The following is a 16296-nucleotide window of genomic DNA, read 5'->3' on the forward strand; positions in this document are numbered from 1 at the left end:
GAACTTTTCTGCGTATTGTGGCGAATGTGAATTCATCCAGCTTTTCCTTAAAATCTATTTTGGGCCTGGTTTCATGGGAACACTAAAGTTATCTTTTTCTTTGTGCTCCTTTAAAACTTTAAAAACTGTGGTCCTTGAGATTCGACGTTTTTAAGACGCACTAATTTTTGTTGACTCCTTTATTCTCAAACACATCTTGTTCACCAGTCTTTTCGTTGTATATGTGAGTATATAGGTAGACGGTAACACCATTACCTTTTCTGTGGCACTCAGTGGTCGACGCTTTCGCTTGCTTGGAGGTGACATTCTCTCACTTGCTTGCGGCGTTGTTTGGCGACTCCTTGCAGAATTTGGATCTCGTAGATCCATGATTCAGAAAGGGGTAATTCGCAAGTTCAGTAGTCAGTTCGTAAGTTGAACAAAACGATGTAACCTTTAAGTAGCTCCGAGTAGACCGATGACGAAAAGTCAGTTCAGTTCAGTTTTTAACAATAAATGGCATCTGATAAATGGGTAAATCTAGCCAGTATCTATCAAGGTTGGGAACCCAAAATTATATGACGATCTGTAATTATATGAAAATTTGCACCTCCCATACATTGGGTGACACTACTTCCCGTACTAGACAGCCAGAGAACAGCGGCTAGGCGTTTCAACGTCAGCCAATTATTTGTCTGTGGTCTGGAAGCTATCGAATACTACAGGACTTCATCCTCATCACTTTTAGCCGGTGCAGGACTTACTTAGTCTTAGCAGACTACCGCAGACGAGTTGAGTTTTGTCGGTGGTTACCAGTGTGGTTACAAGAAAATCAGGAAACTTATCTTCTATGGACGGATGGCGCAATTTTCTCGCTTAGGGTTATTTCCCGAAACTGCCGAAACCTACACCAAGAAGAGATGCGTATCGAACACTGTGATTGCGCCACATTTCATAGAGGGGAGACTAAACGGCAATAAGTATTGTACCAGAACTACTGAGAAGCGTCCTAGAACATAAAAAGGCTAGCTGTCAGATTCTCGAATATTTATTTAATAAAATTAGTATTAAAACCTCGACGCCTTTGACAGGAACTTGGGAGACGGGTCAAGACCGGGATACGTGGAAAGGGAGAACGGAGGCCTTTTCACAGCAGTGGAACACTCGAGGTTCATATAAAAAATAAAAGATAGTATTTAAAAAAATCAATTTCTTTAAGAAAATAGGGCAAAAATTTAAACTATGTACCTATATCAACTTCAGTGAACCTACATAGGTACATGTAAAGCAAGTACCATGCTAACATGTCCAGTTTAGCCAGATCCACCGGCGGCTGCTTCTTTTTTTAGTTTACATCGGACGCCGCGGGACGCGGTAGGCCATTTAGAAATGGATGGGTCTAGAACCTCCACGGACACTTAGTCGTGAAGGTTGTCGAGTCAGGCCTTACAAATATTTATCTACTACCTTACACGGCTTACCCACAACGAATAATCTTGGTTAGGTATTTCAAAGGTGAAAAAAAGGTCAATAGAAAACTGGACTGCTAAAAAAAATGCTGCGACAAAACTGCTTTGAATGAGCCGTGTCCAATGAGGTGTGGTGTGGTCTGAAAGAGTAGACTAGCAATGCTTGCCCTATGGTAAGTGTATCATCGATTTATAATTAGTTAAAAGAGTCTTGTTTTACTATCTACCTAACCATATAACTAAAAATACATATGTATACCTCACTGTTATAAATGTGTAGACAGGTATTTACATCAGTTAATGAAGCGCGGGTAAAAAAAACACAAGTAAAGCCCATTTTGCATGTAGCTGTGTATAGATTAATAAAACAATTTAACTAAATTACATGACTTTAACTTTTGACAAATCAAATATGTTATCTAATAAAATATTGAGCCTTATTGCCGTTTGGTACGCCTATCATATTGCCAATTTCAAATATCGGTAGGTACTACATAGTTCGCCTTTATACTAGTTTGTAGGTACTATTGACGAGTGTTTTTTTTTTCTTATTTTGTTTTAATTTTTGTACACTAATGTGTTTTACTTATCAGTTCACGCATCTTTATCGAATCGTAAGAAAATCATGCCATATGTACCTATATCAAAATTTGGCACCGACCTCAAACATATCAGTTAGTAACGTACATACTTAAAAAAGGATAATATTTTGTTTTATCCTTTTTGAAGTCTGTTATCTTTTTTTTGTGAAAAGTTTTTAAATTTGTTGATCAATTATAAAGGCCGTGTGTCAGCGCGTAAGTTAAGTATAAAACGAGTACAGGCTGCTGAATCGCGTCTACTCGCTTCCCGCAAGGTCAAGTGCGAGCGTCCAAGTCATTGCTCCTCCTGTGCGCGCATACCTACTTGCGCAGCGCACCCAGTGCTATTACAAACGGTGATCGGTGTTCTTTACTCGCGGTAAGTTTATTGCATTATTTGTATCACTGCGTGGTATCTACTAAATCTCGTGTCAGGAAAATCTAGTTCGTTAAATTTGCAATATATTGTCATCTGTGATAAGTTGATAATCTCATAATATTATGACTACTATCTATCACTTTTCTGTGACTTACGTGTGGACAGGTAGAGGTAAACAAGTAAAATTTTAGTGTGTAAGACACTACTGACTTGGTGACTTTAGGAAATTTTGGGGATGCTTTGATAGTTTTAAAATTGCCACTAAATTAGCATTATTCATTATTTTCCCGAACTGTTCGTGTAACAAGTTAGATTTTTATACATTCTTGTTTACCTGAAAAACTGAAATATCGAAGTCGCCCCTGCATTTGAAAGTCACCCCGGTTTACCGTAACTAACTACAGCTATATTCCCATATCGTCCTGTCATTGACAAATACTTGTATATGCATAAATATTAAACTATCTGTAATATTATCGTCGCAGTGCAGATATTTATACCCATTCAGTTATAGATAGAAGAATAGACCCCCCCCCCCCCTCTCCTGTATAGTAGTTTGTATGCAAAGGTGCTTAGCCAATAGTATTGCTGACTGTACCATTAACCATTTAGTACATAATACCTAAATGTATATTCTACGCCGTCAGAAATTCCATTATGCCGATTGTAACTAACTGAGGTAAGAGATACCTATACCAATATCAATAAATTTTTAGACATAGGTAATTAAAAAGAAATATTAGTAGGTACTTATATTAGTAAAGTAACAACGTTTAATATGATAATTAAAAAACATTTTATTTGCCTACTTTATGTTATACCTACTTGTGCTATGCGAGGTAATAAATGTTCTCATCATTTATAATATGTAGGTACGTTATTTATTATTTTTCACAACACCAGCTCGGAAAGGTTTACTTTGCACTTCAAAAACCGATAGCAAAGTTGCATATTATTCACATGTGAGGCAAAGTAATCAAATGCAAATTTTGAGTTGTTTTCTTATGTTTGCTGGTAGAATTGACTTTTAAATGATGATTTTGGATGATAAATATTTAATAACATTCATTTGGATTTGATTTGGTTTGATTTTGTTTGATATTTTACATTTAATATTTGCTTCTGGTTGGTGTGGTGAAAAATTATGTGTTTCACTCGGGGGCAAATTTTGTACAACTTTTCCCCCTTGTAAAACAAATAACTATTTATAATAATTTATTAGTCAGTATGTATTAATACATTCGAAAATGACTGAACAAACCGCTAAAGTAATTGCATTCTCTTATTTGAAAAAAAAAGAACAAAACTGAATTTCTATGCATGTTGTAGAATATTTTAAATGAAATCTAAATCGGTCAACTAATTAATCGATTTTTGGTAGTTTAATAAAATGGGAAATGGATACTAAAATTAATAGATAGACAACAAAACCGAAGCCTTAAAATATATCAAATATGAGTTGTAATTTAATGCCGTTACATCTTTTGTTTAAGTTTAGGCAGGTATCAAATATATTTATTATATATTTATTAACTGAATTATTACATTGGAGACGATGAAGCACATTTTAAAAATAATACGGATATCTACTAATTCAAAAATGAAGTTATTTTAAAATATTTATTTTTGTTTGGACGCTACACGGTCAACCTAACACGCTCCACCTCGCTTCGCTCGTCGTCGCACCTATCTTTTGACTCTGGCAGAACACAGTGGTGGTAACTATTGAAATTAGTAATTAAAAATTGAATGACCTAATGGTATAATGGCCATTAGGTGTTTCATGATTAGGAATTTCGACTATAACTACCGTTTATGATCGTTTTACAATACTAGTCGCCAACTTATTATTTTAGCCGCCAACCTATCACTTCAAGTTCTTTATTATTTTTTTGGGTGGTTTGATTTTGCTGCCTGTTTTTTAAATAATATGATGCTTAGGTATATTTGAGGCTAATATAAATTTATTGGCGCTAAAATATTAATGCACAGCCAAATTATATTATTATATGCCCAATTAATGTTCCTGCTTAATATTTTAGTTACCCGGTTAATAATAAAATAAGCCTAAATGTTATAATACTTATAATGGTGCCCAAACCTAGACAACGTAAATTGTTAATAATCAAAAAAAAGCCGATCAAGAGCATGCTGGGCCATGCTCAGTGTATTAGGGTTCCGTAGTTACCCGTCCGTCACAATAGGCTGATTTGGACGGGGGCTATTAGTAAGTATCGTGTAAGTACATAACAAGCAAAATGGAGTACCTTCGCAGCGCTTTATGTGTCTTTTTACTAAGAAGGAAGGTTTTTTACGATAACTCAAAAATGGCATACCTAACTGATGATGTTCGCTGTAGTTTTCATTGAATGTCTTCATTAAGCTCTACTTGCACGATTGTTTCATATTTACACTGATAGTTCAAGAGTTAGAAGGGGGGAAACAATATTTTTTTTCACCTAAGCAGCTCGAACAAGGGTACTTTGCTACTTAAAAACAGTGAGCAAAACCGCATTTTGCTCACTGAGTGAGACAAAATGACATTCAAGTGACCTTAATATTCAAATGTCATTTCAACATGCGGGGTCTAATACAAGTTCGAAATACTTGGATTCTATTATCTCTGTCCCTTTCAGGTCTTTAGCAAAAAGAAAGAGACAAAAAAGTTCAAACTATATTCAACGGTACATTGACGGTTTATAATAGACCCCCGAAAAACGTCAAAACGCATCGTTCCAAAATACATACGAATATGGATTCTTAATAATTAATTAATGAAAATAAAATGTAAGATTTCATAATAACTGATAAAAACACTATATTTTACGTTTATTGTACGATTACAATAATGAACTCAAAAAATACACAGAATATCACGTAAAATAAATAATTATAGTTTTAAGAATCTCTACTATAGTTTACAAATAGTAAGTATCCGCAATTCGGACCGTATCTTACAATGTTTTTTTTTTTACAAAAAAAAGTTGTCGATTGAAGTGTCAATCAACTGATGGTCATTGTTTCCATATATTACCTATTTAACTGAGATTTACTACGTTTTGTTTTTGTGTTTGATTGTGGTAATTCAACTTAATTGTTAGTATATCTAAGAAAGCATGAGTGAATAGGTAAGTGATGAAGGAGGATTACATTTTTCAGGTTGTCTAATATGTTCCCACTGCTGAGGTGAAACATTTTGTGAACTACACGAGATATACTATAGAATCTTTCGCTTACACGGTACTCAAAATAAGCACTCGAAGAAATATCAAACTTTGATCTCTTGTTGTACAAATAACTATTTCTTGCGAAGCGGTTGTTTCCGATAATACGATAATTCGTTTTGAAAGACCTATCCAGCAACGCCCCACACCATAGCGTAATAAAAGCGAAAAAAAACATAAGTACCCAAAAATGTGATTTTTCATTGAGTTATATATCCATCAGCAGCTTTCTAGCACTTACGATCACGGAGCGAAGCCTCGGACGGACAGGCGGACATGGCGAAACTATAGGTAAGGGTTCCTAGTTGACTAAGGAACCCTAAAAACGTAAATAATTTTGCCAAGTTTTATTTCATTCCAGGCCAATTCATAGCAGTACCTACCAATTATGTACATATCTAATCTTGTCACCTATGAGTACCTAGGTATGTATGTGTGGTATCTTACTCTGTAGGCGATAAATATATTATAATCATTTTTAATATGATCAACATATACCTACTCGTATGCTTTAATAATTAAATAATACATAATGTCGAAATAAAGAAGAGCATAGAAGTAACTATAACTTTTCTAAATTTGCAGTAATTTAAGTTATTTTACATTGTTTTTACTTACAAAGTTGCTATTATGGACATAGGCAAATTTTAACTTTTTCAGAATTAAATAGAGTAAGCAGACGTTTGAGGGTATGTTTTTATTGAGATTACTTACAGCGTTATCAATTATCACTACACTTTATAAAACCAAATCCCGCGCCGCGTCTGTCTGTTCGTATGTTTGTATGTTCGCGATAAACTCAAAAAATACTGAAAGGATTTTCATGCGGTTTTCACCTACCGATAGAGTAATTCTTGAGGAAGGTTTGTGTACAATTTGTTAACCCGTGCGAAGCCGGGGCGGGTCGCTAGTTAAATATACTTTTATTTTCGTGTTAAATGAACCTACGTACCTATACTTTGATTGTTGGTTTTATCGTTATATTTACAGGGCAATCATCCGTTAACTGGATCTCGCAGCTCGATCACTTCACAAAAAACCTGATCATTTGAATATAGGTAGGTACTCGAGCTGCGTAGAAAATTGTATTTGAATTCGTGCACTGTTAGCAATAGCTTATAGTGGTTATTAATATTCTCTCAAACATAGTCACCTAACTAGGTACATTCAGTCTTTTCTTTAAACCATGTATATACCTATTAAAGATGATTCGTGCCTCATTCATACCAGCTTCGCAAGTTAACGCGGACGTGGGGTTTTTCAAATCTCTGGGATACCAACCACCCGTCAGCAACAATAGTTTTTGAAGGATACTTTTACTAAAAAGAATTATTTTATACGAAAACTTAAAAAAGGCTCCATCATCATGTTGTAATATATACTTTAAATGAAAAGTAATTTAGTTAGGTTTCCTTTCATGAATATTTTCATATTTTGTGAATGTAGACGCACTTCCTTTTTGGGATGTCTCATGTGAGAAACGATTATTTTTTCTAGACCCGTTTTTTGTCGACAGACCTATTCGACGGAACCCCATGCTACATGGTTGTGTAACGTCCACTGAGCTAATCTGCGGACGATGGGACATGGCTCACATGGCGAAACTTTAAGAGTTCCTCATATGATTCGGTTAAGTTGTGTTCTAATATATGGCGAAGACAAACAAATTACCTATAGCCAGCCTTAATTTTATGAATGTAGTAAAAATTCCCCAAAAATAATAATAAACTGTCAACCGGGACATAATTAATACTAAAAGGGGGGGTTGCGGCAGGGGGAGGGATTGGGACGCTAGTGTGCGTAAAGCACCATACCCAAAGGTATCATACTATATTCATAAAAGTCTGTATCATTTGTTTTTCAAAAAACACAATTTAACTGTATCACATAGTTGACTATGGAACTCTAGAAACATATTATATGATAAAAACTGTTTGATATTGCAGTGAGTGTTATTCTAATACCGTATAGAACCATAACCAATGGTTATGGTAACACTTGCAACCACCGAGGTCTCACTACGTAACAATGTAACGGTTTCAGCAATTTGACGTGAACCCACTCAGGTCGATTCTCACGTTTTAATAAATACCTTGGTATGGCGGATGTAAATTTAGACAACGTTAACTGTTTCACTATTCACACTATTATTTATGACTAACGGAACGAATCAAAATCGGTACATGGAAAACTTTAAGGACAAAACATGTGCAATGCAAGTTTCTATTTCACATTTATTTCAAAACAATACTAGTGAAACATCAACTAAAAATGGGGTGCGGAATAACTTACAATTAACAATATATTTACGCTGGTTCTGGGTTTCTCCTTGTGGAGTGTCCGATGACCGGCGCGCGGTTTTCTTTAATAATATATTTCATGCATGCGGTCGTATTATCGAATATTTTTCAATATTTCTAGTTTTAACGAAAGCGACTGACTTCGAGAGGATGTTTTTCTTCACCGAAAAGCGACAGGTAAATATCAAATGATATTTCGTACATATAAGTTCCGAAAAACTCATTGGATGCGAACGCAGCCGGGGTGTGAATGTGAACCTGCGACCTCCGGATTGCAAGTCACACGCTTTTACCGCTAGGCCACCAGCGCTTTTTTTCTAGTAGTAGGTATATATGACTAAATAAAAAATTAATGTTTACATCAACATGTGCTACCTACCTAAATCACTTGTTTTTCTTAAGATATTTGTTATTAAATGAAGATGTGTGTGGGATGTCGTTGGAGATATATTTAACAATGAATAGAGGTATGCATAACGATTTTTTTGTAAAAGAAATATTTTCGGAATTAATTGCTCTGAAGTCGAAAATGCCCATCTAACGTTTGAACCATGAGTCATAGTCAGCTTGCGGCTGTCGTGAATCTATAGACTCTCGTTTACAATATATCACTTGCAGTTGCACAATGTACCTACTATTAAAAAACTACTAAAATAAAAATCTATTTTATTTACGAGTATTTGGAACCGGAAATTAATTATAGTAGGTACCTATAGCTGTAGGTATGCCTAAAATATTGAAATACAGATAATATAGTGATCTTATTACATAATTAGCTAGCGAATAGGTACTTGCGCAATGATGTTAAGAAAACATCATTACGCAAGTACCTATCGCCGATGTCAGATGCGGGACGCAGCGCGCGCGCATACCTGGAGCAAGGCCGCTCGGAGCAATGACCCTGCGGTGGACTCCACTTCTACTTGTAATTGCATATAAAAAAGAGCACTTAATTAATAACGAGTACGGGAGATACTTACTTAGACTTTGCATGAAATTAAAAAAAACAACTACGTATGATTAGCCAGCAAAGTTAAGACTTCGGGATTTAGTTTTTGAACTTACTTTTTATATTCTACCATTTTTATCGAACTTTTTCTTGTCTGTTAACTAATATTGATCATAAACGGGGCGGCAAATTTCTGATCGGCCCTGGGCGGCAAACACCTACGCAGTACCGTCTTTACCATAAGGGCACACGGGGCCCGTGCCCAGGGCCCCCCATCCTCAGGGGGCCCCAAGGACAGACGGTAACAGTATATTTGATAACCCATAATAATCAGAAGATCATAGTAAAAAAATGTTAGTTTCCAAAAGGGCCCCAAATTCTTATGTGCCCAGGGGCCCCAGCATAGTTTAAGACGGCCCTATACGCTACGCCGCTGTGTTGGGTTGTCTAGAATGTGCATGAAGGCACCGATGTCATAGTAGCGTGTATTGTACTCTTCATATTTAACTCCATTAATCCAACGAATTAGAACCAACCAATAGGTGTCTATACCTTGTCATCGTAACGCTTGTACAAACAGGAGTTTTTAAAAAATATAACACGTAGTTCTATATATATTTACTCATATTATATAGGTACTTATTATTTACTTAAGTAACTTACTCTTTTTGTTGTCAGTTGAAAGATGCTTCGGAGACAAGTTCTTTTGGCGTGCCTATTCTGCTGGGCCGTGCACACGACGGCCAGCAGCGACGACCGGTTCATCAAGAAATATGCAATGATGAAGGTAAAACCGTACTTAGTCTGCACCAGGGATCGGATACCGGTATTTTTTGTATGGGAACGGAAACGGTTTTTTTTCGTTCTTTGCTAATTACTTCATTTCTAATTGGGCAATCTAATAAGTAATAATACGAAGTCGTAACCCAAAAACACAACTGAGTCCTACATTTCGAGTATAAAATAATTCGAAAAATATGGTTATTTGTAAGTTTTTGCAAAAAACCGGTTCCGATCCCTGGTCTGCACACTTTGTGTTTTTCGCCGATACATAAATTGACTTCAAATCATTTTGACGCCCTGACGATTTAATGTAAATAATAATTAAATCCACAACATAATTTTTAATTCCTTACTAATTACGTTAGTTGGTAATAAAATCGAAATTTTACTCGATCTGTACTGGATGGAGGTCGGTAAGAACTGTGGATACTCATATCTCAACTCCATTCTATACATATAATATAGGCACACTTCCGTATAGGTACTACAATAATAGATAGGTAATTATATAACCAGGCAAGGATGAAAGGTATCCATTTTAGCAGATTTGGGATTTTTGTTAACTAAAGTTAAATAATGATGAAATCGTTATTTATTTTTCAGATTTATGAAAGTTGTTTTGGTCCAGAAGTAGTAAAACAAATTCGACAAGAAATGAAGGACGCATATGCAAAATGTTCGGCACCGCCATCTTTCGACTCGCAGCCGAACTTGCATCTCCCGCCGTCGGTGCTGCTGGGGAAACTGCCGCCTGGCTTTGCCATGGACCCGAGCTCGCAAACCATCACTAAGCCCACAGATGGCGCTATACACAACCAGGAGAATGATTTGCCAAATCAAGATTCGCATTCTCTTAAAGGGTCGTCTCTAGGAGGGGTCCTTGCATTTAGACCACATGGGGTAAATACAAAAACAAATGTTATAGATATATACCTATATGAAAAATTTATGTCCATTCAGATCAGCGCTAACAATGCCTCCTGTGAGGATTGAACTCACGACCCCTGGTTTACGAGACCAGTGCTCTACCACTGAGCTAAAGAGGCGATAGCTTCACAGGTCAAAAGGCGAAAATAGCTTGGATAATATGTATAGTTAGTAACAACGTGTAATATTGAAAATTCATATAATGTACTTTTGAACCAGTTTACAAACTAGTTCTGTGTTTGCGAAGCGAAGTTCTTACATTACAACTTGGAACACAAAGGACGTTTACTACACTCACATCCGTGCATTTCAAAGGTTTTTAATAAATTATTCTGCGTTAACTTTAGTAAATTTACATATTTTATTTTACGAATTTAGGTAAAATTATAGTGAATATAATAAATATATTGTTTAAAATAGTTAGGTACATATCACTAAATATACCTATTAAATTAAATGTTGATATATAAATTTAATCTATTAACTACCTAAGTTATATAAAGAGGGTATTTTAACTTAACAATGTATATTCAACATATGTACATACCAACATGTAATATTCAAGGGATCAATAAAGAAATATATATTAATTAAGAAATATATATTAAAGTAATTTGTAATTTCCAGTCGCAGTTTCCTCAGCAGCAGCCGGCGGTGCCCCCGTACATGATGCCCGGCAGCTCTCAGTTCAGACCGTTTAGCCCTGCGACACCCTTCTACCAGTTCCCTTACGGCGCGCCCGGTCTGTTTTACCCCCCGGGAATGCCGTCCTATAATCCCTACGCGTACCAACAACAATATCCGCAAGGCTACTATCAGCAGCCGGGCTTCTTTGGATCTAATAGAATGTCGGTAAGTATGTATTATAAAGAATATACTTCATACGTACGTAACTGCGGTGCTGTAGGTACTCACATACGACATGTTTTTTTCCAAAATGTAGTGCTAAAGTGTATCTTAATAAAGTTTAAGTATATCTACTCGTACTTAACTGGGTTTCTCTACAGCGTGTAATTGTAGTAACACCCTCTAGCAATGTGTATGTTGTACTAAACACATTCACTGCCGCTACGAGCGTGACAGATAGCACGGGTTTTCCCGCTTGTAGCGAAAACGAACAGAAAATCCGCCTAGCGAGTGACTGGCAGTGAATGTGACAAGTGTTTATTTAACGCATTCTGTATGTACTTATTACATCCAGCGAGAGTTGGACATACGCGACAGACTGGAGTTAATCTCGCGCACCGGCGGAGCGGGCGCGGGGGCGAGCGGCGGTCGCGTGCGCAACATCACGTGCGTCATGCAGGAGCTGGGCTACATCGACCACAACCTCGAGCCCAACTACGAGCAGATCACGCAGCGCATCGCCAACCTGCCCGTCTCTAGCGAGCTTAAGGGCGACATTCAAGACGGCCTGCAGTTCTGCCAGAAGTTTTCAGTAAATAATTATCCTAATACATTTATTAATTATATTTCCTAAATGATTGATATTTTAATGTATACTTTAATATGCATTTAATTTAACATGCGGTAACCGTTAATTATGTTACAGCAATGCGTCCCAGACACTAAACGAGACGTGGCGCCACTGTCCCAGGAGCTGATCAAGCCCATGTTCTTCTTCCGCTGCTACAAGGTACTGTCCGGTCAACATCAGCTCCACGCATCTGAACGATATCACAGATAAATTGTAGACATTATCAGATATCGTCTCTGACACTATTCACCGCCATACTTAATATGTTACAAATTTGTCACTTTTTGGATGTTCCTAATTCTTACATGTAAGTTTTAAATAAAGAAAAAACAAAGTTATATAAGAAACGGTAAAATGGCAATTCTTAGCATTACATTTTCAAAATCGTTTTGTCTCACGCTCTCAGTAAATTCTAATTTTGCTCACTGTTATCGAAGATGGCAGGATTACTTGTTCGAGCTACTGAGGTGATAAAAATCCATTATACTCGTACATACCATCCATTTTTCTATTTAGAGATGCAAAAGGAACTAACTTTTATATTCCTAAGTGCCACTTGCACCATTCCACTAACCCGTGGTTAGCAGAGTTTAGGTTTACCCAGGAGTTACCATGGTTATCAGTACAATTTGACACTGAGTTAACGGTTTAACCGCTTAACCTTGGGTTAGTGGGATGGCTAAATAATACTAATGCAGTATGTGCATAGTCAGTGATGTTTTAAATGATGATTGTTAACAGCACAAAAAGCTGGAGGCGTGCATCATGAAGGATATTCGGGAACGGTTCACCAGCGAGGACGAGCTCGACACCGACACTGATTTTAGGTCAGTAGCTCCTCAGACATTCGGAAAGCGTTTAACAGCAGAGTCAACAGCAGTTATGGGTTTATTTTGTCACTGAAACATACGAACCAAGATGGTTAATATTATAACTAAATTTTTGTTAAAATCAAGCTATAAACGAGTTTTAATTTTGAAGTACATGTGTGTTATTGTTTTTTTTATTATAAATAAATTATTAAAAAAGTTAAATATGAATAATTTTATATATCTGGCAGGCTTTAAATCAAATCGTGGCTTCGTAAAAATATTAAACAAAATGGCCGATGATATCTGTAATTTTTCAATAGGTATACACGGCCCTATGCTTATTGCACAATATAGGGTCTACTATATACATTCTATAACCGTTTGTCATTAAATAGTTGTTGTGACAGGTCGCTGTCGCGCTCTGCACGCGCGGCGCGGGCCCGTGACGAGCCGCTGCCCGACCCGCGCTTCGACGCGCTCGACGAGATGGCAGTCTACCTCTACGACTACCTCAGCGGAGGCAACGGATTCGACTTTGATCTCTACATGTAATGCTGACAAACTGCTCCTCATTCTCCACAGTCTCGTTATAACACTCTTTAAACCCTTGATTCGAAAAAAGGTCGTGAGTTCAAACCTCATTAGCGCTTATTTTTCTTATGTTCCTGGTTTAAAAAAATGCAAAAAAAGGTCAAATGTGTAGAAAAAAAAAGAAGGAATAGAAAATAAATTTTGACGGCGTCGAATTAAGGGTAAAAAGCAAACGTGACGTGTGATATCGGTATTGCTAACAATAAATGGGATTGAATGAAATAGGACGAACGTGCATAAGGCATTTTGTATTACTGGTTCGTAAATACATATATATTCACGTGTTTCTTCTGTACTATATCTAAACGTATATAGGTACCTATATATTTTAATATTATTATTATCGGGGACATATTTTTATATATAAAATTATTTCACAAATCTTGACGCCTATCCCAATAGATAGGTACTCAAAATTCTCTAATTATTATTGTAGGTCAAAAATTGTGCGGCAACTTAAAAACTGTGACTTAGAAAGACTCAAATTATACGTGTACATTTATTTTTTATTTGATTTCAAGATAAGTTATAATAATAAGTAAATTAAAAAAATGTTTGATGCTGGCTTTATTAGTTTACAGAGTCCGTCCAACCTAACTCTGTATCGATATCCACCGTGCAAAGTGTGGAAGTATCACTAATAACGTAATAATACAAATTTCACGTGTCTGGTGACATTGGTGACACTTCACACTTGTTATTGTAAATTTTGTGCTGAGTTAGCTTGGCCTGATTCTAGTCATGATGGATTTATAGCAAAAGAGGTGTAAAATCTAATGAAAATCGTGCCTTGAATTCGACAGATAAACTAATGTCGCTATCATCAAACTCGTGGCATGAGATTTTTTCTTAGATTTTACACCTCTTCCACTATCAATAACTCTTTGGATTATAGTAAAGGTGCAGCAAACTATTAAGTAGTTCTCGTTCTCGTACATAAGGCTTCAGCTAATTTAGCTTTGTGGATGACAGTTAAGTCGTATGTATTTAGTTTATTCGTTCGTATAGGCCTTTTGAGATTATCGTGACATTTAACTGCATTTATAGCCCTAATTTATTAATTAAGCATAATATAAGATGTGCCTTTAGATTAATTAAGATATTTTATGTTGTAGCCAATAAAGTGCTATTTAATGTATTACTTGCGTTTTATTTAAGTTAATGTTGTAATATTATAATTTTCCAAACTCGATGAGTAGGGTAATAGGTGCCATAATCATATAATTTATAACCTCAAAACGCCTAAAGTCCCAATATTGTACTGAGATGGCATCTGTCAGAGCGTACCCATCGAGTTTGAAAATTGGCAAAAATACCTATGAATTCCACCAACGCGACATATGTATATTATTTTGATAACAAATACAAAGGTGGTTTGATTCTTGATTGTAAGTATAAATACTTACACATGTAGGCACCACGTTCTTACCCAACGGCCAAAGAGGGTTACGTTTTTTTTTTGTCCATCCACTTATCGCATAACTGACAAGCAAATTATTGTGATACATATTGTATGCGCCGAAAAGGCGCTCGTGCCCAGGGCCGGGTACAGGGCAAGTACAAAGGGCTGCTAAAGGTGAGTGTCTATCAAATATCAAAGCGTCACACGCAATCATTTTCTTGTCAGAGCTGCATTTTGCTGTCACGGAGTGCACGCCGCGAAAAAATATACAAATACATTAATAAATTAAACGCGTCTCTCTATTTGTTCCGTCTGTACTTACCATCCTGACATTTAAACAATAATATCTACCAAACCTGTCAAATATCATCAGGGGAACAAGTCTTCCGTTGCTGACCAGTTGCAGGAGTCAGAAGTCAGAACCAAAGCGCTGGATCGTCGTTTCTATGTAGAAAAGTTCGGCAATCCACTAAAATAAACAAAATGCAATTTCAATTGGGGCGATGGTTTTAGGATATCATCCACATGGAATCCAGTCTAGTAAATAAAATGTAAGCGGAAACTAATATCGCCGCGCCGGTTGGAAAATGCGTCGACCGATCACATCCCTAGTAGGTAGGGTAGTTCTAAAAACCCGCGCAGCTAGAAGATGTTCATGTCAACTTTAGCCAGCCTTTCTCTAAGAACAAGGGGATAATGCCGTCCTCGAAACATCGGAGGTAATTTTAAAGTTTAAGTAAGTACCTGCTTATACGCAATTACTCCCGTTAAAGTAAATAGTATAAACTATAAATGTAGTCTTACAATACAAGTACCTAATACCTATAGTGTGTCAAAGGTCTGTTTGATTTCAAACATAGACAGAGATAATCATACTATCTTTGTCTTACACTAGTACTAGCACCCAAAAGAAACGGATTAGTATAGTTTTTTTTTTGTTCCTATTTACTGACAAGATTTGGTTGACCAAGTATATTTTATTTCATATTAACAAATTTCTGTGTCATTGATGGACCGGACATATCACCACGACATGTTGTCTTATTATTCGCCAACCTTTAACACTTTTATTTAATAGCTCCTATGAATAAAAATATAATCTAATTCACAAAATTCGTTATCTCGAATCTTACAATCGCTAATCAATCCATGTCCAATCTACAATCAACCTATTCAGCATATACTTACATAAAAAAAACACATCTGTTTGTGAAACCCGAAACCCTTTTGTGGTGTTCTTCACCCTATGGATGATTCGGAGAAAGGTCCAGAAGATTTTTTGCCAGATTGGTAAATATAAAAAAGATCTTACGAAGTATTTGTTCGGTAACAATTTTTGTACAAAACTTTCACCGACCCCCAAGTCCGTGTGAATTAATTCCTTCTTTGCGAAAAAAAAATTACCTGCTCGGGAAAGAGGTGC

General features: G+C 36.3%; 2 protein-coding genes and 1 non-coding gene across 3 annotated transcripts in view; 2 read left to right on the forward strand and 1 right to left on the reverse strand.

The window, feature by feature from the left end:
• Positions 1-16296, forward strand: part of LOC134661306 (proteasome subunit beta type-6) — a 265514-nt gene that overhangs the window by 145756 nt on the left and 103462 nt on the right. The gene's annotated exons all lie outside the window — the stretch shown is intronic.
• LOC134660790 (uncharacterized) lies at positions 2241-13522 on the forward strand. Its single transcript, XM_063516578.1, has 8 exons — positions 2241-2408; positions 9560-9668; positions 10268-10564; positions 11219-11443; positions 11793-12029; positions 12144-12227; positions 12810-12895; positions 13288-13522. The coding sequence occupies exons 2-8, from the start codon at positions 9567-9569 to the stop codon at positions 13430-13432; spliced, it is 1176 nt and encodes a 391-aa protein (XP_063372648.1). The 5' UTR covers positions 2241-2408; positions 9560-9566; the 3' UTR covers positions 13433-13522.
• On the reverse strand, positions 10639-10710 carry Trnat-cgu (transfer RNA threonine (anticodon CGU)). Its single transcript has one exon. It is a non-coding gene; the product is annotated as a tRNA-Thr (tRNA).

The sequence above is a fragment of the Cydia amplana genome, chromosome Z (assembly GCF_948474715.1).
Source record: "Cydia amplana chromosome Z, ilCydAmpl1.1, whole genome shotgun sequence".
Lineage (NCBI taxonomy): Eukaryota > Metazoa > Arthropoda > Insecta > Lepidoptera > Tortricidae > Cydia > Cydia amplana.